This window comes from Triticum dicoccoides, chromosome 1A (genome assembly GCF_002162155.2).
Source record: "Triticum dicoccoides isolate Atlit2015 ecotype Zavitan chromosome 1A, WEW_v2.0, whole genome shotgun sequence".
In the NCBI taxonomy this organism is placed as follows: Eukaryota; Viridiplantae; Streptophyta; class Magnoliopsida; order Poales; family Poaceae; genus Triticum; species Triticum dicoccoides.
This window is the reverse complement of record NC_041380.1, coordinates 313,088,413-313,115,911: the sequence shown is the minus strand read 5'-3', so window position 1 is coordinate 313,115,911 and position 27,499 is coordinate 313,088,413. Positions and strand designations below refer to the sequence as shown.

At 47.0% G+C, this 27,499-nt stretch overlaps 1 protein-coding gene across 3 annotated transcripts; it reads left to right on the top strand.

Moving 5' to 3' along the window:
• The first annotated feature begins 11,400 nt into the window (after positions 1-11,400).
• On the top strand, positions 11,401-26,056 carry LOC119285368. 3 transcript variants are annotated; one of them, XM_037564729.1, is made up of 3 exons: positions 11,401-11,634; positions 11,736-11,833; positions 25,795-26,056. In XM_037564729.1, the coding sequence occupies exons 1-3, from the start codon at positions 11,467-11,469 to the stop codon at positions 25,811-25,813; spliced, it is 285 nt and encodes a 94-aa protein (XP_037420626.1). In that variant the 5' UTR covers positions 11,401-11,466; the 3' UTR covers positions 25,814-26,056. The 3 variants fall into 3 exon arrangements, 2 of the variants coding, with proteins under 2 accessions (XP_037420626.1, XP_037420556.1); XR_005139503.1 differs by lacking the exon at positions 11,736-11,833; XM_037564659.1 differs by lacking the exon at positions 25,795-26,056 and having other exon boundaries at positions 11,736-11,948.
• Positions 26,057-27,499: the final 1,443 nt, after the last annotated feature.

Below are 27,499 nucleotides of genomic sequence, written 5' to 3'. Positions count from 1 at the left end.
CAAGGCGGGCGGCCATGAAATTCAAAGGGCTCGCTTTCCGGTGAGCCTGCGCGGCGTACAACTCGCATGCTTCCCGGTGAGCCTCCGCATTGGAGTATAGCTCTCACGCCTCCTATTTAGTCAAGAACTCAAGCACCTGTCCGCACGGCACCTCCTAGCCATTAAAAGAGTGAGGCGTGGCGTCACGTGAATGGTTAATAGAACGCACACAATTTAAATTATACAAAACGTTCGAGATGTTACAGTGGCAGCTATTTGTTTCAAAATGCCTTTGTTGGTTGTTATTCGAGTGCGACTTTTCTCAAAATGGACACAAAAAATACCACATCATGTCGGGTGCCATTTCATTATAGCATGCCAAGTTTCATGAATTTCAGACGAGTTTTGGATTTACTATAATTTAAAATAAAGCATCTCAACGTTTTGCCGGCAATCAACAGTGCCCTGATGTTTGAAATTCATTCTCATTTCTTGCATGAGACCTAAGCATGCACCAAAGGACACAAATTTTATTTTTTAACTAATTTATATGCACTGGAGCATGTGCATCTAGTTCAAATTTGAATTATGCACATAAAATGCCTAGAAAACATAGTTAATGTATAAAAATGTCCAAACGAACCCTAAAAAATTCTAAAATTAAACACAACACTCCTGTTATTCTATGTTGATACTAGAAATTTTTGGAAAGCAATAAGAGGCAACGGATATCATTTCGTCCCCAAAGGTGGCACGTTCCCGACCGAAACCATCACGCTTGTTGTGAGAATCTCTGGTTTGTGAGAAGATTATACCCAAACCTGCCACAAATGGGATAAAACTTTTACCGTGGCAAGTTGATGCCGCTCCATGATAGCATGCCAAGTTTCATAAATTTCAGACGAGTTTTGAATTTACTAGAATTTAAAAACCAACTATCTCAATGTTTGTGACCGAGTGACGGTGGCAGGGTGTTTGAAATTCATTCACATTTCTTGCATGGGACCTAAGCATGCACCGAAGGACACAAATTTGATTTTTCAACCAATTTATATGCACTGGAGCATGTGCATGTAGTTCAAATTTGAATTATACACATAAAATGCTTGGAAAACCCAGTTAATGTATAAAAATGTCCAAACGAATCCCGAAAAATTCCAAAATTAAACACAACACTCCTGGTGTTCTATATTGACACTAGAATTTTTTTGAAAGCAATAAAAGGCAACAGATATCGTTTCGTCCCCAAAGATGGCACGTTCCCTACCGAAACATCACGCTTGTTGTGAGAAGTTCTGATTTGTGAGAAGCTTATACCCAAACCTGCCCCAAATGGGACAAAAATTTTACCACAGCATGTTGATGCCGCTCCATGATAGCATGCCAAGTTTCATGAATTTTAGACGAGTTCTGAATTTACTAGAATTTTAAAACCAAGTATCTCAATGTTTGCAGCCGAGTGACGGTGACAGGGTGTTTGAAATTCATTCCCATTTCTTGCATGGGATTTAAGCATGCACCGAAGGACACAAATTTGATTTTTCAACCACTTTATATGCACTGGAGCATGTTCTTGTAGTTCAAATTTGAATTATGCATATAAAATGCCTGGAAAACCCAGTTAATGTATAAAAATGTCCAAATGAACCCTGGAAATTTCAAAATTAAACACAACACTCCTGTTGTCCTATGTTGACACTAGAAATATTTTGAAAGCAATAAGAGGCAACGGATATCGTTTCGTCCCCAAAGGTGGCACGTTCCCTAGCGAAACCATCACACTTGTTGTGAGAAGCTCTGGTTTGGGAGAAGGTTATACCCAAACCTGTCCCGAATGGGACAAATTTTTTACCACGGCATGTTGCTACCGCTCCATGATAGCATGCCAAGATTCATGAATTTCAAACGAATTTTGGATTTACTAAAATTTAAAAACCAGCTACCTCAATGTTTGCGGCCGAGTGACGGTGGCAGGGTGTTTGACATTCATTCCCATTTCTTGCATGGGACCTAAGCATACAACCAAGGACACATATATGATTTTCAACCCGTTTATATGCACTGGAGCATGTGCATGTAGTTCAAATTTGAATTATGCACTTGAAATGCTTACAAAACCAAGTTAATGTATAAAAACGTCCAAATGAACCCTAAATAATTCCAATTTTTTAACGACACACCTATAGTTGCATGCTCACTGCAGATAAAAGTTCTAGCAATTCAAACACCATCCTTTGCAGTTGTGACCCCGTTACGTAATTCAAATCAAGAGGAAAAATCAAGTAGATTGCACATAGTTTATTATCACCAACCGTGTGAGATACATCACAAAATATCTCGGAGCACCGTCGAAGTGTCAAGCACACTAGCCTGCTCCTCAAATATCATTTCACTCTTCAAGCATCGTCGGTGAAAGATGGGGACATGGACCCGCGTCGTGATGGCAACTTTGGCGGCCCACTCCGGCGAGAGCGCAGTCGCAGCCGCCAGGCATGTGCGAACGAGCTTCGTGAGGGTGATCTCAATCTGTGTCCGGGCGGCTAAGGCAGCCCAAACGGCCATTGTTGCTTCTCGGACGGCGGTAGCAGTATCTGCCTATGTATAACAAGTGGCAAGAGCGGCACAACAGTTGTCCATTCCGTAGCGGCGGCCTTAGCCCTGATGGAGGCCGCCCACGACCATGTTGAGGCTGTCCATGCCCCGCTCGTGGCGATCACCGCACAAATCGAACGAAGCTTCTCCAACAACGGTCGGCAACCCACGGCCGAAGAGTTGGCAATCGCCAAGAGAGTTCGAGCAGCCGTCCGTTCCTGCGCGGCATACCTTGCCACGACGGAGCCCGCCAAAGCCCAGATCACGGCCGCCCACGTCCAGCTTGTGGCGGCCTATTCCAAAGATATGGCGAACACGGATGGCGAGGTTCTTACCGAGTATGGTGCAATTGATACCATGGAGCCCCATCCCCATGAGACTGTCGGGCGCGAGCTGGACATGGAGGTGGCGGCGGAGATCGACGAGCACCAGCCGTAGTAGTACTCTTTGTTTTGTTTAATTAAGTGCGCCGGTCTTTAATATGTTAGAGTAATGTTTAGGTCAGCTAGCTCTGTTTAATGGCTGAACTTGCTTGATTAAGAAGTGTGGGTGTGCTGTAGTCTCATTTGTGTACCCAAAATTATGCAATGATGTGGATGACCATCTAACCAGGGAAATTCGAACAAAAAATTTTGACGTTCAAACTCATCACACATGGGTTAAACTATCTGAATCGTTTGTGATGTTCACATATCATCACTACTAGGGAAAACCTTATACACAGAATCTTAGCAGCAGCGCGGTCTAAAAACAGACGCTACTACTAATTAGCAGCAACGAGCTTTAGAAAAGAGCGCTGCTAATGACTGAGTAGCAGTAGCGCTCTAGGTGAAAAGAGCGCTACTACTATAATTGCCACGGTGTTGCCTCCAGGAAAGATATAGTAGTAGCGCCCTTCCCGTGGACGCGCTACTGCTAAAGAACTTAGTAGCAGCGGTTTTGCTCAAAACTCGCTGCTGCTAAGTATGAGCGCAACTAATTAAGTTTAGTCCCATACTGCTAAGCGAATAAGGTGTTTACCACCTTAAATATGTTGCTTCTCAACCTATCTCGAGCACTTGGTCTTCATTGAACTATATGTGTATGATTTGTGGTTGCAATATGAATCCTCACCTGTACCTATACAGGTACAGTGAGGATTCATGTTGACTATTTAGATTATGCACAAAAAGATCAATGATGACCAATGTATATTTTTGATGTTTTTACTAAATAAAAGAAATAACTGCTTCCATTAGCAGTAGCGGTTTTCCCCAAAACGCGCTGTAGATAAGTTAGCTATAGCGCGTCTTCTATACGTGCCCTACTGCTAGTTCGAGTTAACCACCCCCTGCATCAAAATTTCGCTAAGTCCTCCTTTCCCCCCACCGGCCTGTTCCCCTACTCCCTGTCGCCGCCGCCCGAGCCCGAGCGCGCCTGCGCCCTCACCGCCGCCGCCGCCGCCCGCCCTCAACCTCACCGCCGCCGCTCTCGACCACACTGTCGGCGCCCTCGATCTCACCGCTGCCGCTCTCGACCGAGCCCGCCGCCCAGGACCGCCGCCCTCCCGATCCCGAGCCCGCCCTCGCCGCCCCTCCGTCGCCGAGCACCTCCACGCCACCATCTCTCCCTCTGTAAGCCCCCCACCCCTCCCCAACCCCCTCTCTCTTTGCTTAGTTAGTAGATGATTTTAGTAGTAGTAGATGTTAATTCATAGATAATGATTTTTAGAAGTAGTGGATATTAATTACTAGTAGTGATGGTAAACTAGTTGTATAATTAGCAGTAGTACATGTTAATTAGTAGTAGATGTAGTAGTTAGATGTTAATTTGTAGTAGTAGATGTGCTAGTTTCTTTCTATTTATAGTAAGTTTATATTTAGTAAGAACAAGTTGAATTAATAGAACTAGTTTAGTTTTAGTTGAATAGTATAGTAAGTAAATTAATAACTACTTGAACTACTTCATTTTTGGAAAGAACTAGTTTTTTTCTTTTTATACTAAGTTTATATTTAGTAAGAACTAGTTGAATTAATAGAACTAGTTAAATTAATAGAACTAGTTGAACATGCCATATTTGGTGTTATTTTTTAGTTTAAGCAATTATTTCATGTTTTGGTTACACCTCCGAGTGGCCTATGTTTTGCCGAAGTGTTGATTAATTTCCATTACGGCAAATTTCAGGCGCTCGATATGTCCTTTTTTAGCAAAGGTCATGCCGAATTTTTCCGTGAATTCTGGCATGACTTGTGCTAGAATATGTACAAGTTTAATCTTTGAATTATGAACGTAGGAAATGTCATACTCGGACGATGACAGTCTCCCGGGGGAGTGCAATTGGTGCCACGATGATCGAGGTATGTGCGACAGGTTCGTTCAACTGGATGAAGATCGACGCTTCAGCATTAAGCTCGAGGAGACCTTCGATGTTGAAACGGTACGCAATAACGACAAGTGTTTTTTTCGTAATTAAGCATGACTTCAACTATTTCAACGTCTAATTTTCATCTTTTACAATTCGACTAGCTTATCCCATGCCATGCAAGACGCTATGTCTTGGAGAGGATGGGTTTTGAAGACCATGAAAATTTTCAAACAAACAAAAATACACCTAAGGACCCATCATGATATCGATTTTGAAGTAAATCTGTACAATTCTCAGAGCGTAACCCATTTTGGTTGCCAAAATTGGGAAGCACTTTGCAAAATGTATGGTTTTTATGAGGGTATGATTGTCAGCATGGATCTTGGTGATCCTGACATCGAGCAAGACAATATGGACATTTGGGTCCTTGTTAATACGCTTCCGATTCTACCGCAATGTGAGTTTCTCAAACATAGTTATTAACTAATTTATATTGTTTATTTCAAAATAGTTGACAACTTATTTCCATTGACAGCTTATTTTGAATCTTCAAAGAATGTGCAGAAGATGGTAGACAAAACCCACTACACTGATGGCTCCGAATTAACTTATAAGGAGAAAAATCATCTGATTGCTTATTGTACTTTTTTTGAGAATTACAATACCTATTATCAAACTCCTCCAAATTATGGTGAATACGTGCCACTAGTGCATGTGTTGAACCATGATAACTTCTATGGAGATACCCTGGTAAGATATTTTACTATTACGACATCCGTGCATCTTTTGCATACTTCTAAAACTAGTACATCATTGCTAACTACGAAGTTATTACTATGTTTTTCAACAGAAAATCCCGATGGATTGTGTGCCTCATCTGATGTATTACAATGGTCACCTTGAAGTTCTGAACCTACAGCCAGGTCATCCTACGGATCTCACCTGTGCATATCGAATTTCTGAAACCGGTGAACACATGCTAATCGAAGAGTGGAAAAAAATGTTTGGACATTCGTAAGGAGGTTCTTGGAAGCAACATTAAGCAAAAGGCAAGAATTGGAGACAGGATAATCTGCATTCTCCATAATGGAGAGCGAGGGGCTATCTTGATTTTTGCTATTTTATCTTAGAGAATATAGTAGGTCCTAAGAGAATGTAGTAGGTCCTATGAGGTACAATATGTTTATTATGTGATACAATGTGTTAGAGTTGAAGATGTGAGGAGTACTTGTGATTACGACTAGTGACCAAGGATATGATGATGATGATAAGTTGTTAATGATATGATGATGATGATGATATTTATTATATCATTGGGTGAAAGAACCGCGGATTAGTTTCAAGTGGATGTCCGTCCACTTGAAACTAGTCCACACGGTTCTTTCACCCCGTGATGTAATAACTCATTATGATGTAAAAACAATTTGTAAATTCCTGTTGTATGAAAATTTGTGTAAAGGTGTACGAATACAACATGAAATAAAAAATAAATAAAATACGAAATAATAGTAGCAGCGCATGCAGAGAGAAGCGCTACTACTAATTACCAACAGCGCTCCTCCTGGAACTCGCTACTACTAAGTCGATTTAGCCGGAGCGTGGGTGGAGGCACACTACTATTATTCGTTAGCTGTAGCGCCTTATCAGTAGCGCACCACCCCGCGCTACTGATAGGTCTAAAACCCGCGCTGCTGCTAGCCTTTTCCCTAGTAGTGCATACACAGTTATGAATAAGGGATCGTGTCTGATGACACTTTGCGCGCCAGTTTTTTCGCTGAAGCGATTCCAAAATTTCGGCTTCCGCGCAAATATCTACCTCCCCGCCCCCTCCCCTTACAAAAAGCAAGATTTCCCCTGTTTTCGCCTTTCTTTCCAAGTTGAAACCTTCACTCCTTGCTTGCAGCGTCGCCTCCTCGCCGGCGACCCTCCTTCACGCTGCTCGGCCCCGCCTATCCAGGCAGGTAATCCACACCCGACCCCCATCCTCCTCCTCCTTCCACAACCCACATGGCCCTACCGTCGGCGCGACACATTGCACTCAAATCACCGACCCCTCCACCAAAGAAGTGTAGCCCTAAGCCATGGTGCGCGTAGTATAGCCAGGATCTCAATGAGCATTTGGCAGCGGAGAAGCAAATCGCGGCCGCATGCGCGGATGAGGTCGTGATGGCTGCCATTTGTGTCGACCCCAAGATCTTGGAGGAGCACCTCGCCGTCGAGGCCACCGTCGACGCCTTGTGCACCGACGACGCGACGCGGTTGGCTGTTTGGTTCAATTCTGCAATGCGATGTTAAATTGTTGTGGGTGCATTCTGTTATTATATACCATGTGAGAAATAAATGAAATTTGGCTGTACTAAATACATGAGAAACAAATACAATTGCTATATTTCCAAGTTGTTAAGCATGCTTGGTTTGGTTAACTGTATGATCTTCTATTAGAAGTATGTTATATTGTGCAATGTGGTGCTCAGTTAACGTTTGGTTCATTTATTGTGGTGTTTAGTAAACTGTTTTGTTTGGTTCAATTCTGCAATGCGATGTTCAATTGTTGTGGGTGCATTCTGTTATTGTATACCATGTGAGGAATAAATTGAATTTGGCAGTACTAAATACATGAGAAACAAATACAATTGCTATATTTCCAAGTTGTTAAGCATGCTTGATTTGGTTAACTGTCTGATCTTCTATTAGGAGTATGTTATATTATGCAATGTGGTGCTCAGTTAATGTTTGGTTCATTTGTTGTGGTGTTTAGTTAACTGCTTGGTTCAATTCTGCAATGCGATGTCCAATTGTCATGGGTATAATTTTGTATTGTTGTGCATGTGAGGAATAAATCAAATTTGGCTGCACTTAATACATGAGAAACATATACAAGTGCTATATTTCCTAATTCTTAATCATGCTTGGTTTGGATAAATGGGGTTTCCATGTGGCTTGAATTAATGTGATGAATCTGCAATGTGCTTATTTTTCATCAACATATTTTACTGATAGCATGCGAACCCTTACTTAACCTGATGACTAACTACCTTATATGTGTTGCAGGGAAACAATGGGAAGCACTAAGGTTTACAATCGAGGTTAGCACATGCATGGTCCGTTCTCTAATAACACATTATTGTGCAATTGCAGGAATCATTCTAATATTTAGGTTTTTAACAATTTGGTCTTGCACATGTAGGTCCTGCTGTCAGAGGTTTTGACCCACTGCTTGACCCATTTTGTATATGGGGAAATGAGGTGTCCATGAATATCAGTCAAGTCAAGAAACTCAGAAAGATTGTTAGGATAAAGAAATTAGTGACAAAAAACAACAAGATCTTTGTCTGCACAATGAAGAACACATCAGTTCACTATAGGATGGTACTAACTATTATACCTTGTCTTTCTATTCCTTTGCCCCATTTCCAATATAGAGAAGATATTTATGCACATTCTTGTTTTCAGGCCTTTCCAAAGCAGTTCATTGATGATGACCTCTCAAACCACCTGTATGGTCAGGAGGCGAGGAAGGTATTCATACAACACCCATGGTTCAATATTGAAGTGTTCCTGAAGAGGACGAAGGATGGACGGTCAATCATCCACATGCATCGGCCTAAAGTTACAAAGACCTTCAACATCAACGAAGGCTCAGAATTCGCCTTCTGCTTCAGCAGTTTTCCAGATGAAATACATTTGTCTATGTACCATCTATGATGCTAATTTCAAAAGGTTATAGATGTTGCGTGTGAAAATTGGTGCTAGTGTAGTTATGTAATGGGGTAGCTGAGTGCTGAAGCTATATGATGTTGTACCCTGATGTATTTCAATTATGAAAATGAAATATATTGCGTGCTTAATATGAAATATCAATTAGATTAATAAATGGATTATTGATAATCGGATAATTAGCCTACTAATTGAGTTTTTCTATTGCAAACGGTTATTGAGAAAACACCGTGTGTGATGCATTCAATAACGCACACAGTTTTTAGGAATAAACCGTGTTAGATTAATGAACAATCACACACGACATCCTCTTGAAATCTGTTTGCGTTAGGCCACCTGGCGCAAACATTTACCATATAAAAACTGTGTGTGATGGACAACCTTTGCCACACAGTTTCTTCTATCCACCGTGTGTGATGCATTCAATAACACAAACGATAAAATTGTTAATATCGTGTGCAATGACAACGCTATCACAAATGATTTAACGGGGAAAATTGTTTGTGATGTACCTGTGAATGGAAACGTTTTCCTTGGAGCGACTGTGTGGGATGTACATATGAACGGAAACGTTTAGCAGGGATTGACTGTGTGGGATGTACTTGCGACCGGAAAAAATTTCGCCTGTATAATTGTATTTTTAGCTCTACTATATGTATTTTCGTATTTGAGCGTTCGCCGGTCGCACACGACCTCATTTTGCCAAGCGTGTGTGCCAGGAGGGAATCTCCCTGACGGTTTCTGGGTCATGTGGGAAGGACCCCTTGATACGTCTCCGTCGTATCTACTTTTCCAAACACTTATGCCCTTATTTTGGACTCTAACTTGCATGATTTGAATGGAACTAACCCGGACTGACGCTGTTTTCAGCAGAATTGCCATGGTGTTATTTTTGTGCAGAAATAAAAGTTCTCGAAATGACCTGAAAATCAACGGAGAATTATTTTGGAATATATAAAAAATACCGGAAGGAAGATCCACGTCAGGGGGGCCTCCACCTGTCCACGAGGGCGGGGGGCGCGCCCTACCCCCCTGGGCGCGCCCCCTACCTCGTGGGCCCCCTGATGCTCCATCGACCTCAACACTGACTCCATATATTCACTTTCGGGGAGAAAAAAACCAGAGAGAAGGATTCATCGCATTTTATGATACGGAGCCGCAGCCGATCCCTAAACTCTCTCGGGAGGGTTGATCTGGAGTCCGTTTGGGGCTCCGGAGAGGGGAATCCGTTGCCATCGTCATCATCAACCATCCTCCATCACCAATTTCATCATGCTCACCGTAGTGCGTGAGTAATTCCATCGTAGGCTTGCTAGACGGTGATGGGTTGGATGAGATTTATCATGTAATCGAGTTAGTTTTGTTAGGGTTTGATCCCTAGTATCCACTATGTTCGGAGATTGATGTTGCTATGACTTTGCTATGCTTAATGCTTGTCACTAGGGCTCGAGTGCCATGATTTCAGATCTGAACCTATTATGTTTTCATCAATATATGAGAGTTCTTGATCCTATCTTGCAAGTCTATAGTCACCTACTATGTGTTATGATCCAGCAACCCCGAAGTGACAATAATTGGGACCACTCCCGGTGATGACCGTAGTTTGAGGAGTTCATGTATTCACTATGTGTTAATGCTTTGGTCCGGTACTCTATTAAAAGGAGGCCTTAATATCCCTTAGTTTCCAATAGGACCCCGCTGCCACGGGAGGGTAGGACAAAAGATGTCATGCAAGTTCTTTTCCATAAGCACATATGACTATATTCAGAATACATGCCTACATTACATTGATGAATTGGAGCTAATTGTGTGTCACCCTAGGTTATGACTGTTACATGATCGATCGCATCTCGCATAATTCGCTATCACCAATCCATTGCCTACGAGCGTTCCATATATTGTTCTTCGCTTATTTACTTTTCAGTTGCTATTGTTATCATCACTACAAAACACCAAAAATATTACTTTTGCTATCGTTACCTTCTATCATCATTACCACTACTATCATATTACTTTGCTACTAAACACTTTGCTGCAGATATTAAGTTTCCAGGCACTACTGGAATCAGGATCTTTGCCGTCAGCTAGCTCTTTGCCGTCTGCTAGCTGACGGCAAAGAAGGTCTTTGCCATCAGCTTACAGAAAGCCGACGGCAAAAAAACGGACGACAAAGAGAGTGTTTGCCGTCAGCCTGCTCTTTGCCGTCAGCTAGCTGACAACATAGAATCTTTGCCGTCTGCTAGCAGACGGCAAAGTGGATGGGTGACCCACTAAGGAAAATGACCTAACGGATATATTTTTTGCCGTTTGCTAGCAGACGGCGAAGAGTTAAAAAGCGGACGACAAAGAAAATAATCTAACGTATCTAACGGCTGCCCCCGCCCCCGGCAGACGGCAAAGAATAAACGCATGCCATGGACACGGATCGATGACTTGGCACACACCCACCCACGACCCACACAGCCCCGAGCCCCACCCACAATGCACACACACCCACGCCCAACCCACACACACACACACCCACGTCACGTTGGATCCCATATCTCTCGTCTTCCTCGATCCCCTTTCTCCACCCCGCGCCGCCGCCAGATTCCGGCGATCCCCGCGGTTCCCCACCACCTAGCTCTCCTCCCCGAGGTCACCTCTCCCCGCTCACCATCTCCACTGACCGGTTTCTCTCCTCGCCTAGGAGAGCCACGCCCAGGCACTTGTGGTGGTGCACTGCGAGGAGGCCCCAACGGCGTCAAGCTGCTGTTGCTGTGGGCACAGCAACGTCGGCGTGGTCAGGATGGTCGTAGCCCTTCAAGATTCTCAATGGCGGCGTCTCGGCGCTGATGGTGGAGTCGACGACGAGCATCGGCGGGTACATGGCGTCGGGGTACCGGAGGGTGGCTGGCGTGCAGCTCTACATCAACCACCTCAAGCCCGCCCGCCTCGGCGACCGCATCGAGGCCAAGGCGAACCCCATCTGGTACCTCGACCCCTACGCGTACTTGGACAAGGTATGTGTGCCGCCACCGCCACCGCCGGTGGCGACATGTCCCCAAGTGACTCCGTGAGGTTCTGATTGGTTCGGGGTCTGGGTTTTGGTGTGCAGGACCAGCTGCTGGACGCGGTGCATTGGATCCGGCAGGCGGTGGGGCTTGCCTACGGCCTGCTCTGGGGCGCCGTCCCCCTCGTCGGCGCCTTCTGGATCGCCCTGTCAGTCCCTCCCTCCCTCCATCCTCAAATCCCCAACCTTCTTCTTTCCCTTCAGACATAGGCATAGATTCAGGTTCATTGTTAACTAAATTCGTAAGCTCATCTCACACTGAATTTGGGACCTCTTTCCCATCATGTAGTATAGTACTACCAAGTCAGCCACACATGAATTAGTAGATGAGTCTAGCGATTCTGTTAACTGAATTATTTTAGAAACCCGCTTTGTTTGGCCTTTCATTGATCACCACGACAGGTCAGAGGAGGTGAAGTGAGTGTTAGATTCGCTGCGAATTGGAGTTTCGTTAGCCTCGTCTCTGAGCACTCGTCACCAGCTCAACAACATGCATCACAGTGGTTATGCGCTTTCTCTGGTATTAGATGTGACATGAGCTGTTCAATCAACTCTTTGTTTGGTGTGGTTGTCGGTGTAAAAACCGGCGGATCTCGGGTAGGGGGTCCCGAACTGTGCGTCTAGGCCGGATGGTAACAGGAGGCAGGGGACACAATGTTTTACCCAGGTTCGGGCCCTCTTGATGGAGGTAAAACCCTATGTCCTGCTTGATTAATATTGATGATATGGGTAGTACAAGAGTAGATCTACCACGAGATTAGAGAGGCTAAACCCTAGAAGCTAGCCTATGGTATGATTGTATGTTGTAGTTGTTGTGTCCTACAGACTAAAACCCTTCGGTTTATATAAACACCGGAGAGGGTTAGGGTTACACAAGTTCGGTTACAAAGGAGGAGATACACATATCTGTATTGCCTAGCTTGCCTTCCACGCCAACTAGAGTCCCATCCGGACATGAGACGAAGTCTTCAATCTTATGCCTTCATAGTCTAACAGTCCGGCCAATGGATATAGTCCAGCTGTCCGGAGACCCCCTAATCTAGGACTCCCACAGTAGCCCCTGAACCAGGCTTTCAATGACAATGAGCCCGGCGCGCAGTATTGTCTTCGGCATTGCAAGGCGGGTTCCTCCTCCGAATATAACACGGAAGAATTTGAATATAAGGATAGTGTCCGACCCTGCAAAATAAGTTCCACATACCAACATAGAGAGAATAATATTTCCACAAATCCAATTTGTCGACTTGTTTTTGGCAACGCGACATTACGTCACGGCCCGGTGATTATTTGAACCGTTTCTTTTAACTAGCCCCGCACATAACGCGAGGCAGTTTTTTGACACGTCTTGTCAAAGCAGAGATCGTGTCCCCTTATCACGGGATTCTCATCAATACGGGTGTGGGTAACCCAGCCGTGCCATTGATTATGGCTCTTGGGGAACAAGCGAGTTTTACCAGGCTAGTGGGGACGCATAGTTTTGTCCGCCCATATAAAGGGATAAGGATTCACCTTTTCATCCACGCCTTCTTCCTCCTTTGCCCATCCACCTTCGCATACTCGAGATCCAACGCCCAAGCCTACATCCTTCCCCTCAACCTTCTCCAATCATGTCCGGAGTGGGAGGCAAATGGATGGCTTCCTCCGTTACGGAGGGACACATCAAGAAGCTGCGCGGAGCCGGATACTTGGCCGCGAATATCGTGCACCGGCTGCCTGCCGCGGGGCAGATCGTTCCTACCCCTGAACCTCATGAGAGGGTAGTTTTCCTCCACCACTTCCTCCGCGGACTGGGGTTTCCCCTCCATCCATTCGTCTATGGTCTTATGTTCTACTACGGGCTGGACTTCCATGATCTGGCCCCGAACTTCATCCTCAACATTTCGGCGTTTATCGTCATGTGTGAGGCTTTCCTCCGCATCCACCCCCACTTCGGCCTGTGGTTAAAGACCTTCAATATCAAGCCGAAGATAGTGGGCGGCCGACAAGCAGAGTGCGGCGGAGCCATGGTGGGCAAGACGCCCAATGTCACCTGGCTCGAGGGCTCCTTCGTGGAGACAATAAAGGGGTGTCAATCAGGGTGGTTCTACATCACCGAGCCGCGTGACCCTACATGGGTGGTGGCCCCTGAGTTCCAATCTGGCTTCCCCACACGGCTCACCTCCTGGCAAGAGAAGGGCCTGTCCTGGGGTAGTCCGGGAGAGCTGACCGGACTCCAAACATGTATTCAAAACATGGTAAACAAGAAGCTCAAGCTTGTCAACGTAGTACAGGTCATGCTCCACCGCCGGATCCTCCCATGCCAACAACGGGACTTCAACTTGTGGGAGTTCAACCCGGCGCAACACCGAACTCTAAACAGGCTCTTCGACACAACTCACGAAGATGCCTACAGGGTGCTGTTCAAGAGCGTCGAGGTCCCCCCTCCCATTACTGAGGATCGCAAATTCAGCGTGAAGCGCCAAGCCAGTGCGGTAAGCTGCTTTACCTCTCACAGGATACTTATGTTTTATAGATTGACTCCATGCGGGATCTAAACTCCCGGACCTTTAACAAGACTGGCAGGAGACGGCCGGACAGATCGACTGTCCGGCTCCTTTGCTCGAAGGCCCAGCAAACGCTCTTCTGGCGAAGATGCTGACTCCGGCTCCTTATACGGTGCCGGAGAAGACCAAGATGGCCAAGGGAACCCAAAAGAGTTCCCGACGCCAGGCGTCGTCGGACTCACCATCCGAGGACTCGACGGTGCAATCCTCCCCCGAAGATGAGGAGGCTGAAGAGGATGCTCCCCCTCAAGACGGGGGAGACAAGAAAAGGAAGGCCGCCCCCACTGGGGAGGCCGAAGGGTCCAAGAAGGGGAGAACTCTCCTTCCGGACTACTCTACCACTACCGCCGATGGCGACGACGAGTGGTTGCCTAGGGCCAAGCCCCTGGGGAAGTCATAAGTATTCGGATACCAGAGTAAGTCATAGTATTCCCTTGTCGTACTACTTCACCTAACGCCGAAATACGATTATGCAGGCCGCCTGTAACGCCCTCGATGCGGCTATATCCCCTACGTGTCGGGGCACGACTTAGAGGCATAACCACATTGGAAGCAATGTCGCAAGTAAGGTAATCTTCACAACAACCCATGTAAATAGATAATAGGGAAAAAAGGTACATAGTTGGCTTACACTCGCCACGTCACACAAATACATGAATAACATAACAATCATCCAACACACTCATGGTCCGACTACGGCACCAAAATAAAAGATCAACCCCAACATGCGACACAGTCCCGATCGCCCCTACTGGGCACCACTACTGATCATCAGGGAAAGACACATAGTAACGGCGTGAGTCTTCGTCTAACTCCCACTTGAGCTCAAGCGCATCATCTGGAACGGAATTATCGGGCCCTGCATCTGGTTTGGAAGTAATCTATGAGTCACGGGGACTCAGCAATCTCGCACCCTCGCGATCAAGACTATTTAAGCTTATAGGTAAGGCAAGGTAATATGTGGAGCTGCAGCAAGCGACTAGCATATATGGTGGCTAACCTGTTCGCAAAAGAGAGCAAGAAGAGAAGGCAAAGCACAAACGAAGAACTATAGAACAACCTGCGGCAAACATTACTCCAACACCGTGTTCACTTCCCGGACTCCGCCGAGAAGAGACCATCACGGTAACACACGCGGTTGATTCATTTTAATTAAGTTAAGGTTCATGTTATCTACAACCGGACATTAACAAATTCCCATCTGCCCATAACCGCGGGCACGGCTTTCAAAAGTTCAAATCCCTGCAGGGGAGTCCCAACTTAGCCCATCACAAGCTCTCACGGTCAACGAAGGATATACCTTCTCCTGAGACATTCCAATCAGACTCGGTATCCCGGTTCTACAAGACAACTTCGACAATGGTAAAACAAGTCCAGCAACACCGCCCGAATGTGCCGATAAATCCCGATAGGAGCTGCACATATCTCGTTCTCAGGGCACACTCAGATTGTCCAAACTTCTGGTAGGCCAGCCCAGAGTTGCCCCTGGTGGCCACCGGCGGCTGACGAGGTGGACCAACACTCAGAGGAGCACTGGCCCGGGGGGGGGGGGGTTAAATAAGATGACCCTTGGGCTCCGGAAACCCAAGGGAAAAACGAGGCTAGGTGGAAAATGGTAAAACCAAGGTTGGGCATTGCTGGAGGAGTTTTATTCAAGGCGAACTGTCAAGGGGTTCCCATTATCACCCAACCGCGTAAGGAACGCAAAATCCGGGAACATAACACCGATATGACGGAAACTAGGGCGCCAAGAGTGGAACAAAACACTAGGCAAAAGGCCGAGCCTTCCACCCTTTACCAAGTATATAGATGCATTAAAATAACAAGATAATATAATGATATCCCAACAAATAAACAATGTTCCAACAAGGAACGATCTCCAATCTTCACCTGCAACTAGCAACGCTATAAGAGGGGCTGAGCAAAGCGGTAACATAGCCAATCAACAGTTTGCTAGGACATGGTGGGTTAGAGGTTTGACATGGCAATTTGGGAGTCATGATAAGCAAGTGGTTGGTATCGTAGCATAGGTATAGCAAAAGAGCGAGCATCTAGCAAGCAAAGATAGAAGTGATTTCGAGGGTATGATCATCTTGCCTGCAAAGTTGTCAGAGTTGACTTGATCCTCGTAATCAAACTCAACGGGCTCCTTGTTAGCGAACTTGTCTCCCGGCTCTACCCAAACAAGACAAACAAGCAAAAGGAACACAATCAACCACGTGCAAAGCTCGAACAACATGATGCAAACTTGGTATGCTATGCGGGAAGCGGTATGTGATGCATATGCAAGATTTGACAAGGAATGATTGAACCTGGCCTCAACTTGGAAATCCAAGAGTGACACTGGAAAGGTGAGGTGATTTCGGTTGAAATCGATATAAAGATCGTCGGAATCGGATGCACGGTTTGGAAATGGCAAGCAAAACAAATATGGCACCGGTCTGCGATAAACAGCAAGTAGCCATCTAAATGCATCAAGATAAATATGCTACAACACTCAAACATGACAACAAAATACGTGGCAGGGATCCATTCATGATTCTTGACAAAATATGAACACTGAGCTACAGCCAATTCATCCACTAACAGGTTCAAACTAGCAAGGCAAAAGTGCAAAAGATAAACAGGTTTCAGACTTAGTGAAATTAACACAAGTCTAGAATTTAACATCAGGTAGCACACTTTGGAGCATGAAAACTATATGCTACATGAACTTAACATGGAAAAGCAAGGCATGACATGAAGCTACTCAAAGCACTTAACAAAAGTCCCTTAGTGACCTTGAGCCAAAATGGATCAGAAAATATAATCGCAAGCATATGAACATGGCAAAAACATAATCAGATTACAGGCTTAGTGAAAAACTGGAGCATGCAAATCTGTTAACGAGTAGGCATGTTTACGAGCTCGATGCACTCACTACAGAGCATGGCATGACAAACTAAGCATACACCCATCAAGAATACATATCATAGAAGCTAGGCATGGCAATAACAACAACATAGCATTCAAGATCAATAACAACATCCTCGGCAAAATCGCTAACAAGTCAACAATCTGCCAAGAATCACGAAATAGCAAAAGTAGAGCTCGATTGATTCAAGCTAGGATGCTCCATAATTACAAACAAAGACATGGATGGATAGAGCACCACAATGTTAACAAATCATCCTTACTGATCATCCTCAAAAGAGGCACGAATCACTACGAAACAATATGAACATTTGGCATATTGATAAAATTAGCTCAAGGACTTAGTGAAATTCTAAGTCCCTGAAATCAGCATTAACGAATGCACTACTTTGCAAGCTTGTGCTAGTCACCACACATATCACAAAAATACATGGTGAGCACCTCTGTAAAGATGGCATGGCATATAACAAAACACATGTAGAGCTCAGGAGCATATCATGCACACGTTAATCATGGCAAAAAAGACAAATAGCTATTTGATGCAGTAGATCTGACAATTATCTCAAATAGCTCTCTTCCAACAGCATTTCAGGCATCAAGATGAGCTCAAATGAAAATGATGCAATGAGATGAAATGATGTACTCTCTGAGACGAACATTTTGATATGCTACACGCCCAAAACGAAGTTACAGATGCGGAGTTACGGCATGATGAAGTTGCAAGAAAAATTACTAGAGAGAGGGAAAAAGTCAACCCTCTAGGGTTTACTGTAGCTCGGGTCTGGATCTGATCCGACGTGCACGCAGTTTGAGGATGGCCAGAAGTCACTGTAGCGTTGGAGTCGTCGGGGTTCGTCACCGGACTTGGCGAGGCACGCCGGCCGGAGTAGGGCGTAGGAGGAGGCCGGCCGGGGCGAGGAGATGAGGAGGACGCCGGAGGAGCGGTGAGGGGCGGCGCGGCCGCGGTGGAGCTCGGCTCCGGCCGACGAGGGGCGAGGCGGCCGCCGGCGCTGGCGCGCTGCAATGCGGTGGCTCGGGATGCCGGAGATGGAGGCGAGGGGCGGTGCGGGCGGCGAGGCGCCTCGGCCCGGAACGGCGGCGGGGAGGGCCGGAGATGGGCTCTCGGGCCTGCGACGGTGAAGTGGGCGCGCCCGCCACATGGCGCGCTGCGGTTGGGGCGGCGGCGATGTCCGGCGCGTCCAGACGTGTCCGGCGCGCTGAGGACGAAAGGTCTAGGGTTTGGGGTAGGATTTGATCCGGATTTTCGAGGGAGAGTGCCTTTTTATACATAGGAGGAGCTAGGAGAGTCCAAATGAGGTGTGGTTTTCGGACACGCGATCGTGATCAAACGCTCTAGATGATGGAGAGGGTTTTGGTGGGTTTTGGGCCAAATTGGAAGGGTGTTGGGCTGCAACACACACGAGGCCTTCTCAGTCCCTCGGTTAACCGTTGGAGTACCAAACGAAGTCCAAATGGCACGAAACTTGACAGGCGGTCTACCGGTAGTAAACCAAGGCCGCATGGCAAGTCTTGGTCCAATCCGGAAATGTTTAACCCCCACACACAAAAAGAGGTAGAAAGGACCACCGGAGGAGATAGGAGCGCCGGAATGGAAAACGGACAACGGGGAAAATGCTCGGATGCATGAGACGAACACGTATGCAAATGCAATGCACATGATGACATGATATGAGATGCATGACAACGGCAGCAACACAGGGAGACAAAAACCCGAACCCGAGGAAATAAAATAACTTAGCGCCGGAAACGGCAAGAGTTGGAGTACATATAAGGTAAATTACATCCGGGTGTTACACCGCCCCGAGCCCGTATCGATGTATCATCAGACGGCTCCCTTAGTTCGTCGGATATGGATAGCGATCTAGTTCCGACCGCCACCTCCCCCCATCCTACGGACGACGCCGAGGTGCTATCTCACGAGGCACCGGGTTGGGGGGAGACAGTCCCGGAGGCGCCTCAAAGCGGCCTCCCGGACTCTGGGAGCCGAGGGGACAAGGCCCCTGAGAGCTCCGAGTTCGACCCTCCGCCAAACACCGCGCCGGAACCTCCAGCGGTTCCGGACTCGGGCAGGCGGCCTCCTTCTAAGAGGGGCGAGACGCCTATACCGGTGACCTCTGTCCATCTAGAGGCGCCGGACAATCCTGGAAGTGCTTCGCAGCGCTTCCATCGACGAGGAGCACCGCACCATTATGGTTGCGGTGATCCAGAAGGTTCAGTCCACCAAGAGCGGATTGACTGAAGCCTGTGCCAGCCTTCTGACAGGCTTTGAGGTAAGTGTTTAAAATATGGGAGAAATATTACCGCATAGACAGTAGCCCCTGATGCTCTGTTCGGTGTTCACAAAGAAAAGCCGAACAGAGGATCAAATAATTTCGCAGGAGTCTAATATGAGTATGTCAATATGCGTATGCAGGCTTCGCTGTTGGCGTCCGCCGCACTGACTGCGGAGGTCGCTGTACTGAAGCAAGACCTCGAGGGGTCCAAGAAGGAGCTCAGCCTTGCCAAGAGGCAGCTCGAGGAGAACAAGGGTAAGTAATACCCTGTCTATAGATATGTATATACATAAAAGAAGACGCGATTGCAAATTGATAGGATCATCGTATATTTTCCAGGGGCCACGACCGAGGTGGCAACCCTGAAGCAAGCGCTAACCAAGGCCGAAGATAAAGCGGCCAAGGAGCGCACCGAGCGAGAAAAGCAAGAGGCTCGTGTCGACGAGGTGCAGCAAGAGCTCCAGGCTCTCGTGATGAAGCACGAGGCGTTGGAGCTTGACTCAAAGACCCAAGAGTCTGAGCTTGCCGCGGCCCTCGAGAGCGCAAAAAGTGCCAAGGCCGAAGCCCAAAAGGCCCTCCAGGAGATCGACGCAATGAAGAAGATAGCGGCGGGTAAGGCATTCTATATGCAAAGCAAGCATGTAAAAGTAAATTACCGATTACTTACCCGAATCCGGAGCTCTCCAGGAGCATTCGCAGATTTGCCCCACAGCGTGTCCGATGCCGCGCAATTTTACCAGGCTGAGGATGGAAGCTCAACGGAGAAGATGTTCTGGTCTCAGTATACTGAGGCCGAACACCCGGTGCCAATGAGTGACCAACTGAAGCAGATGGTCGAGCTACATAAGGTGGCCGAACAGGCCATGAAGGGCTTTATAGTCCGGCTGTGCCCCGACAACGCCCTTCCGAACAGCTTCTTCAGCCCGGTGAGGCGGCTTGTGGATGCCTGCCCACGGCTGGAGGTCGTCAAGCGATCCGTCTGCATTGAAGGTGCACACCGGGCTTTTGCCCGTGTGAAATTGCAGTGGGTCAAGCTAGACGCCGTGAAGCTGATCAAGGAAGGGCCGCCCGAGGGCAAGGAGCACCGCCACCCCGAGATGTACTACGAGGGTGTTCTGTCGGGTGCCCGTCTCATAGTGGACGAGTGTTCAAAAGATGTAATATTTGAGTGAGACTTGCTCGTTTTATCCTGTATTTATGAAAACTTGTTTCATATGCGCTATGCAACGCTTGTGTGAATTTAAAATATTACCTTCTGTTTGGCCATTTATCCAATCTGAGAGATGGCTAGTCCTTGGCTTCTGCCCCCATGCCACGAGTGCTGGGGTGTTCAGGATAAACCTGAGCACTCTTGTTCCCATGTTTGGGTCCTTCGAGGGAGGTGCTCAGCACAACGAACAAGGCAACCAGACTAATAATGCTTTATCACTCTCACTTAGCCATAGAATTCTATAATTTTAAATTTCGTTGAAGCCCCTGGTATTCGGAAGGCCAAATTCGGGGCGCGATACACGCCTTTAAGCCGGACAGGGCCGGCCCCTCGCCCTAAGTGGCATAAGTCTTTAGGGACTCGAAAACCTCGCCGAACAGCGACCAGTCTCTCGCCTTATCATGACAGTCAGTTTTAGCTTTCTCTACTGAGGTGCTAAGCCCGGCAGAACCGGGGCACAATCGTAGTAGTTCTCCTAGCGCTACCTTAGCCGATAGAGCGGAACGTAAGGTACCAAAACATAGGAGCCGGGCAAACCCAACATTTGACCAAAGACATGATTCAGAGCTGATGCATATAATGCTATAAGTTCGGGGTGCCGCACTTGTGAAAGTGTTCGGACTTTTCACACCATATTGTGGGTACGTAAGCCCCTGGTGTATTGGCCGTACCAAAGTGTACGGTTGCAAGGCGTCATTAATGAACACACACACACACACACACACACACATATATATATATAACAAAAATGCAATAATAGTCGTAATGTTATGCATTGTTTATTCAAAAAGGTGCGTTAAAGTAGAATGATACAGATGGTGCGATAAGCAAAGAGTAGGACTATGTCCCTTCCAAGGGCAAGCTGAGGAATAGTATTAAATCAAATATTTCGCTCGTTATTGTAATCCACCTGGGAATTCCGTGATGTGACGTAGCTTTCCGCCTCCTTGGTTGCTGCATCATGTGTTTGGCAATAGTGCTGCCGGACAGTGTTTCTAGAGATTAAGGTCCTGAAAAGAGAGAAAAATAACCAAACGGGAAGCCCCTAGTGCGGTTTAAGCCGCGTCTTGGGGCGTGTCGCAGTTGTACCCCCCTCCCCACCTGTGCCCATAGTATTTTTAATGCATAATTATGTACGCATGGCACAAGTTTCGCCGTTTGGCTGGGACTGGGGTGGGGGCTGCATTGCTACACGAGCTCAGATCGCGCCAGGCGGTTTATTTGCCGATTGCTCCGAGCGCGCTTGAAGGTGTCTGGGTCTTGAAACGTCGAACTGGTTGATTGCCTTGAGAGGCTGCTTTGCGCTTCTGCTGCGAGGGCTGCAGTGTGCTCCTCTGTTCGGAGAGAGCGCTCTATGTTTCCATTGACTGTAATAACCCCGCGAGGTCCTGGCATCTTGAGCTTGAGGTATGCATAATGCGATACCGCATTGAATCTAGCAAATGCGATTCGCCCGAGCAGTGCATGATAACCACTGCGGAAGGACTATATCGAAGATTAACTCTTCGCTTCGGAAGTTATCCGGGGATCCGAAGAACACTTCCAGTGTAATTGAGCCTGTGCAATGGGCCTCTGCGCCTGGAATGACGCCTTTCAAGGTCGTCTTTGTGGGTTTGATCCTTGAGGGGTCTATACCCATTTTGCACACTGTGTCCTGATAAAGCAGGTTCAGGCTGCTGCCGCCGTCCATAAGGACTCGAGTGAGGTGAAATCCGTCAATGATTGGGTCCAGAACCAATGCGATGAATCCGCCATGACAGATACTAGTGGGGTGGTCCCTGCGATCGAAACTGATCGGATAGGAGGACCATGGATTGAACTTTGGGGCGACTGGCTCCAACGCATATACGTCCCTGAGCGCACACTTCCGCTCCCTCTTGGGGACGTGGGTTGCGTATATCATGTTCTCCGTCCGCACTTGTGGGGGAAACCTCTTCTATCCTCCGGTGTGTGGCTGCCGGGGCTCCTCTTCGTCATCGCTATGCGGCCCCTTGTCCTTGTTTTCGGCAATTAACTTGCCGGCCTGCTTGAATAGCCAACAATCCCTGTTGGTGTGATTGGCTGGCTTGTCTGGGGTGCCGTGTATTTGACATGAGCGATCGAGTATACGGTCCAAGCTGGACGGACCCGCGTACTTTGTTTGAATGGCTTTTTCCGCTGACCGGGTTTGGAGCCTTTGAATCCGGCATTGACTGTCGTATCCTCGGTATTATCGTTGTTAATGCGGCGCTTATGTCTATTGCGACGTGACCTGCTATTGCTGTCCTTGGTATCCGAGGTACCATGATTCTTTGATATGTTATTGCTGTGAGCCAGCCAGCTGTCTTCTCCCGCACAAAAGCAGGTCATGAGCGTCGTGAGGGCTGCCATAGATTTCGGCTTTTCCTGACCAAGGTGCCGGGCTAGCCACTCATCACGGATGTTGTGTTTGAAAGCCGCTAAGGCCTCTGCATCTGGACAGTCGACGATTTGATTTTTCTTTGTAAGGAACCGAGTCCAGAATTGTCTGGCCGACTCTTCTGGCTGCTGAATTATGTGGCTCAAGTCATCAGCATTTGGTGGTCGCACGTAAGTGCCCTGAAAGTTGTCGAGGAATGCGGCTTCCAGATGTTCCCAACAGCTAATGGAATTTGCTGGCAAGCTATTAAGCCAATGTCGCGCTGGTCCTTTGAGCTTTAGTGGGAGGTATTTGATGGCGTGTAAGTCATCGCCATGGGCCATGTGGATGTGGAGGAGGAAATCCTCGATCCATACCGCAGGATCTATAGTGCCGTCGTATGATTCAATATTTACAGGTTTGAAACCTTCTGGGATTTGACGATCCATTACTTCGTCTGTGAAGCATAAAGGGTGTGCGGCGCCTCTGTGTTGGGCTATATCGCGACGCAGCTCGAATGGGTCTTGCCCACTGTGTTCGGCCCGGCCGGATTTACTTCTACTGTATCCGACGTGACGTTTATCGTCCCGCGTGGTGGCGCGCCCTCATGATCCGTAGATCGATCTTGTATGCTTTGCTTTGTCCTCCAATATGTCTCCCAGGTCTGGCGTATCTCCCCATGCCTTTTTATTTGAATGGCGTCGGGGTGCAGGCTGAGTTTTTAGCTGGAATGCCTCTCTATCGCGGCCACGAGGTGGCCGATCAGCCGTGTCATACACTTCTTCCTCCAGTCGGGGTAGCAACCTGCACTTTGGGTAACTCCTGGAGGGGAGCTCGAGTTTATATTCCTCGGCAGCGAGGACTTCAGTCCATCTGTCAGCTAGCAGATCCTGATCAGCTTGAAGCTGCTGCTGCTTTTTCTTAAGGCTATTTGCCGTGGCTATAAGCCGGCATTTGAAGCGCTCTTGTTCGACGGGATCCTCTGGCACAGCGAATTCGTCGTCGCCGAGGCTTGCCTCGTCTTCGAAGGGGGGCATGTAATTATCATCCTCTGCCTCTCCATCTGCCGCTCTCTCAGGAGGGCTGGCTCCTCCATCCTCATGCTCTAAATCTTGCTGGAGGGGGTTGTTGTTGTCTTCGACACTATCCGGAGTGTTATTACCTCCTGTGCCGGTATCACCACTTTTGCTTTGGCGGGACTTAGAGCGGCGCCGCTGACGTTGGCGCTTGGGTTGCTTCTTGGAGGGGTCATCCTCCGCTATCTCGTCGCCATTGCCTTCTTTGGGTGTATCCACCATGTATATATCGTATGATGAGGTGGCTGTCCAGTGCCCTGTGGGCAGTGGTTCCTCTTCGTCTCCCGCATCATCGTCCATACCGTCGATGTCTTCGGAGTCGAAGTCGAGCATGTCGGTTAAGTCATCGATAGTTGCTACTAAGTGGGTGGTGGGTGGGCCGCGAATTTATTCGTCGTCCGAATCCCAGTCCTGCCGAACATAGTTCGGCCAGGATTCTCCTGACAAGGAGAGAGACCTTAATGAGTTCAGTATGTCGCCGAAGGGCGAGTGCTGAAAAATATCCGCGGAGGTAAACTCCATGATCGGCGCCCAATCGGATTCGACAGGAACGGGCGCAGGTGGTTCGGAGTCCGTGGCCGGAGAAGGATCCGACAGCTTAACAACACGGCTCCCGTGCATGGTAAGGTCGATGTTTGGCTCGACCGCCGCTTAGGGTAAGGCCTCCATGGCGGGGTCCATCCACCCGTCCATGGACGGCGCCACTGGCTCCGAATTGAGGGTCGGAGCGGCTGCCGGTGCGATCTCCTGAACACTGTCCGATGGTAGAGTTAAATCATACTCATCGTGACCGCGTGACGCACAAGGCAGAGGCTCGAATCCTTCGAAGATCAAGTCTCCGCGGACATCGGCCCTGTAGTTTAGGCTTCCAAACCTGACCTGGTGGCCAGGGGCGTAACTTCCGATCTGCTCCAGATGGCCAAGCGAATTGGTCCGCAGTTCAAAGCCGCCGAACACAAAGATCTGTCCGGGGAGAAAAGTCTCACCCTAGACTGCATCGCTATCGATGATAGTAGGAGCCATCAAGCCTAATGGCGATGACACAGAGGAACTCTCAATGAAAGCACCAATGTCGGTGTCAAAACCGGCAGATCTCGGGTAGGGGGTCCCGAACTGTGCGTCTAGGCCGGATGGTAACAGGAGGCAGGGGACACGATGTTTTACCCAGGTTCGGGCCCTCTTGATGGAGGTAAAACCCTACGTACTTCTTGATTAATATTGATGATATGGGTAGTACAAGAGTAGATCTACCACGAGATCAGAGAGGCTAAATCCTAGAAGCTAGCCTATGGTATGATTCTATGTTGTAGTTGTTGTGTCCTACGGACTAAAACCCTCCGGTTTATATAAACACCGGAGAGGGTTAGGGTTACACAAGGTCGGTTACAAAGGAGGAGATACACATATCCGTATTGCCTAGCTTGCCTTCCACACCAAGTAGAGTCCCATCCAGACACGAGACGAAGTCTTCAATCTTATGTCTTCATAGTCTAACAGTCCGGCCAATGGATATAGTTCGGCTGTCCGGAGACCCCCTAATCCAGGACTCCCACAGTGGTCGTCAGCAAACCAACGCAATTGCCGCATATATGTAGTGGGATATGAACTGCTCTTAGTTTCTCTATGCTCATTATTAGTTCAATAAATTGGCAAATGGCTGCTGATGTATGATTGACTGGCTTTGTTCATCTTGCTAGAGTTACTTGGAAATATTGACATTCTCAAACCAAATATGAGGTGCCCTTTATTCAGTCCATGGGAGTATATGGAAGTTGACTGCTTCAAACCCAATCCGTGCTTGCTGTTTAGTGAATAAATATGCTGGTAGAAAATTGCAAACTTCGTAATATGAATAAATATTTGATGGTAAGTTGCGATGAAGATTAAAATTGTATTCGCCCACAAATAAGAAGATTAACATTTTATTACATACACTAATCTATCTAGCACCAATGTCACGCTGTCAATTTCATTTATCCTTAGCATTTTTATGACATACCTTCTTCTATTTAGAATATTTGGTTGCAATCAGTTCTTTTTTCCGCAAAAAATGAAATCAGTTTCTTTTACTTTTAGCATATGGACTTAACAACTGAGGTGCCAGGTGCCAGTGAAAAAGTAAATTTGTTTTTATTTAGTATTTGGTGGATCCTCTGTTTTTATAGGTTTCGACATTACTGCCTCCATATAGCCTTTTGCTGATATATGTTGATGGTTTGATGTGTCGCTCCTAGTCCGAATGTTAGTTTTTTTTACTGGACCTTCATTTATGTATGTGAAGGAATTGGATAATGTGCTCTTTTTTGTTTGCAAAATGAAGGACGCTGCATATAGGTAGTGGGAATAGTTAGTCCTTGCTATCAATAGTAGTAGCATTATTCACTATGGACTGTGATGGAATTTGATGATCATCTACTTTTGCCTATCATCTACTTCTGATGTTTTCCCTGAAAGTGACACATGATCTTCCTTTGTTTTTCTTTAGATGATAGTATGATAATTGCTTGCTTGGCAGAAGTTACCGTTGTGATGTTTCTTAGATAAATAAAGAAACTGAGATTTAGTTCGATTTGGAGCGCCTCTTGTTGTACCACAGTTCCTTCTCTTAGAGTTGTATTTGTACTGCAGGTTTTGGATTGGGAGGGGAAAATGCTCTTCTTTCAGTCTCTGTTGAAGTCAAGCCCATCCATGCAAAATTTGTACTTGGTAGAATTAATCTAGATGAATATATATGCCTTGCAGTTTTATCGTGCATGCCATTCAACTAACTTGCTCTTGTCCATGCAGATGGAGTAGGAGGACGAGCAGCAACAACAAATCAGTCTAATGATAACGGGGTGCGAGAGGCAATGGTGATCATGCTGATGGCATGAAGAAGGCTGATGACCACAACCTGGACCTGTTGGTATTTCGAGATGGCAAACATAGGCGGCGTGGAGACAACAACCTGGACCACCCACCTCCCTTGCCTTTTTAATTTTGGTTGTGGTGGTTGCATCACCGGCGCGGTCGCAAATCAGTATGTAGTGTGCTTGTGGTGTTGGGTCTGGACTGCACTCTCCATCCAGTAGGTTAGGTGCTGTTGCTGCTAGATCCCATCATGCTCACCTAAGTTTTGTGTTATGTGGAGGCCAACCTTTGTGATCTTATTTGTCAACACTTGTGTGATCTCCTCTTACGTTGTGATACAGGTTGTATGATATATATGTTTTTATGGATGATCTTGTGATGTTCTTATTTTCCTGTGGTCTGTGTTGATATTTGTGATATATGCATGTGCTATACATATGAATATGAATTGCCGAACATACTGTAAATCAATGACAGAGATGACAAAGAAGGAGATTTGCCGTCTGTGCATCTGGACACTTTGGACACTTTGCCGTCTGCTGGCAGACGGCA

Coding starts and splice junctions, on each gene's coding strand:
- LOC119285368 (XM_037564659.1), top strand. CDS start 11,467: ATGGTGGAGTCGACGACGAGCATCGGCGGGTACATGGCGTCGGGGTAC. Junction 11,635..11,735: donor CCTACGCGTACTTGGACAAG/GTATGTGTGCCG, acceptor GTGCAGGACCAG/CTGCTGGACGCGGTGCATTG.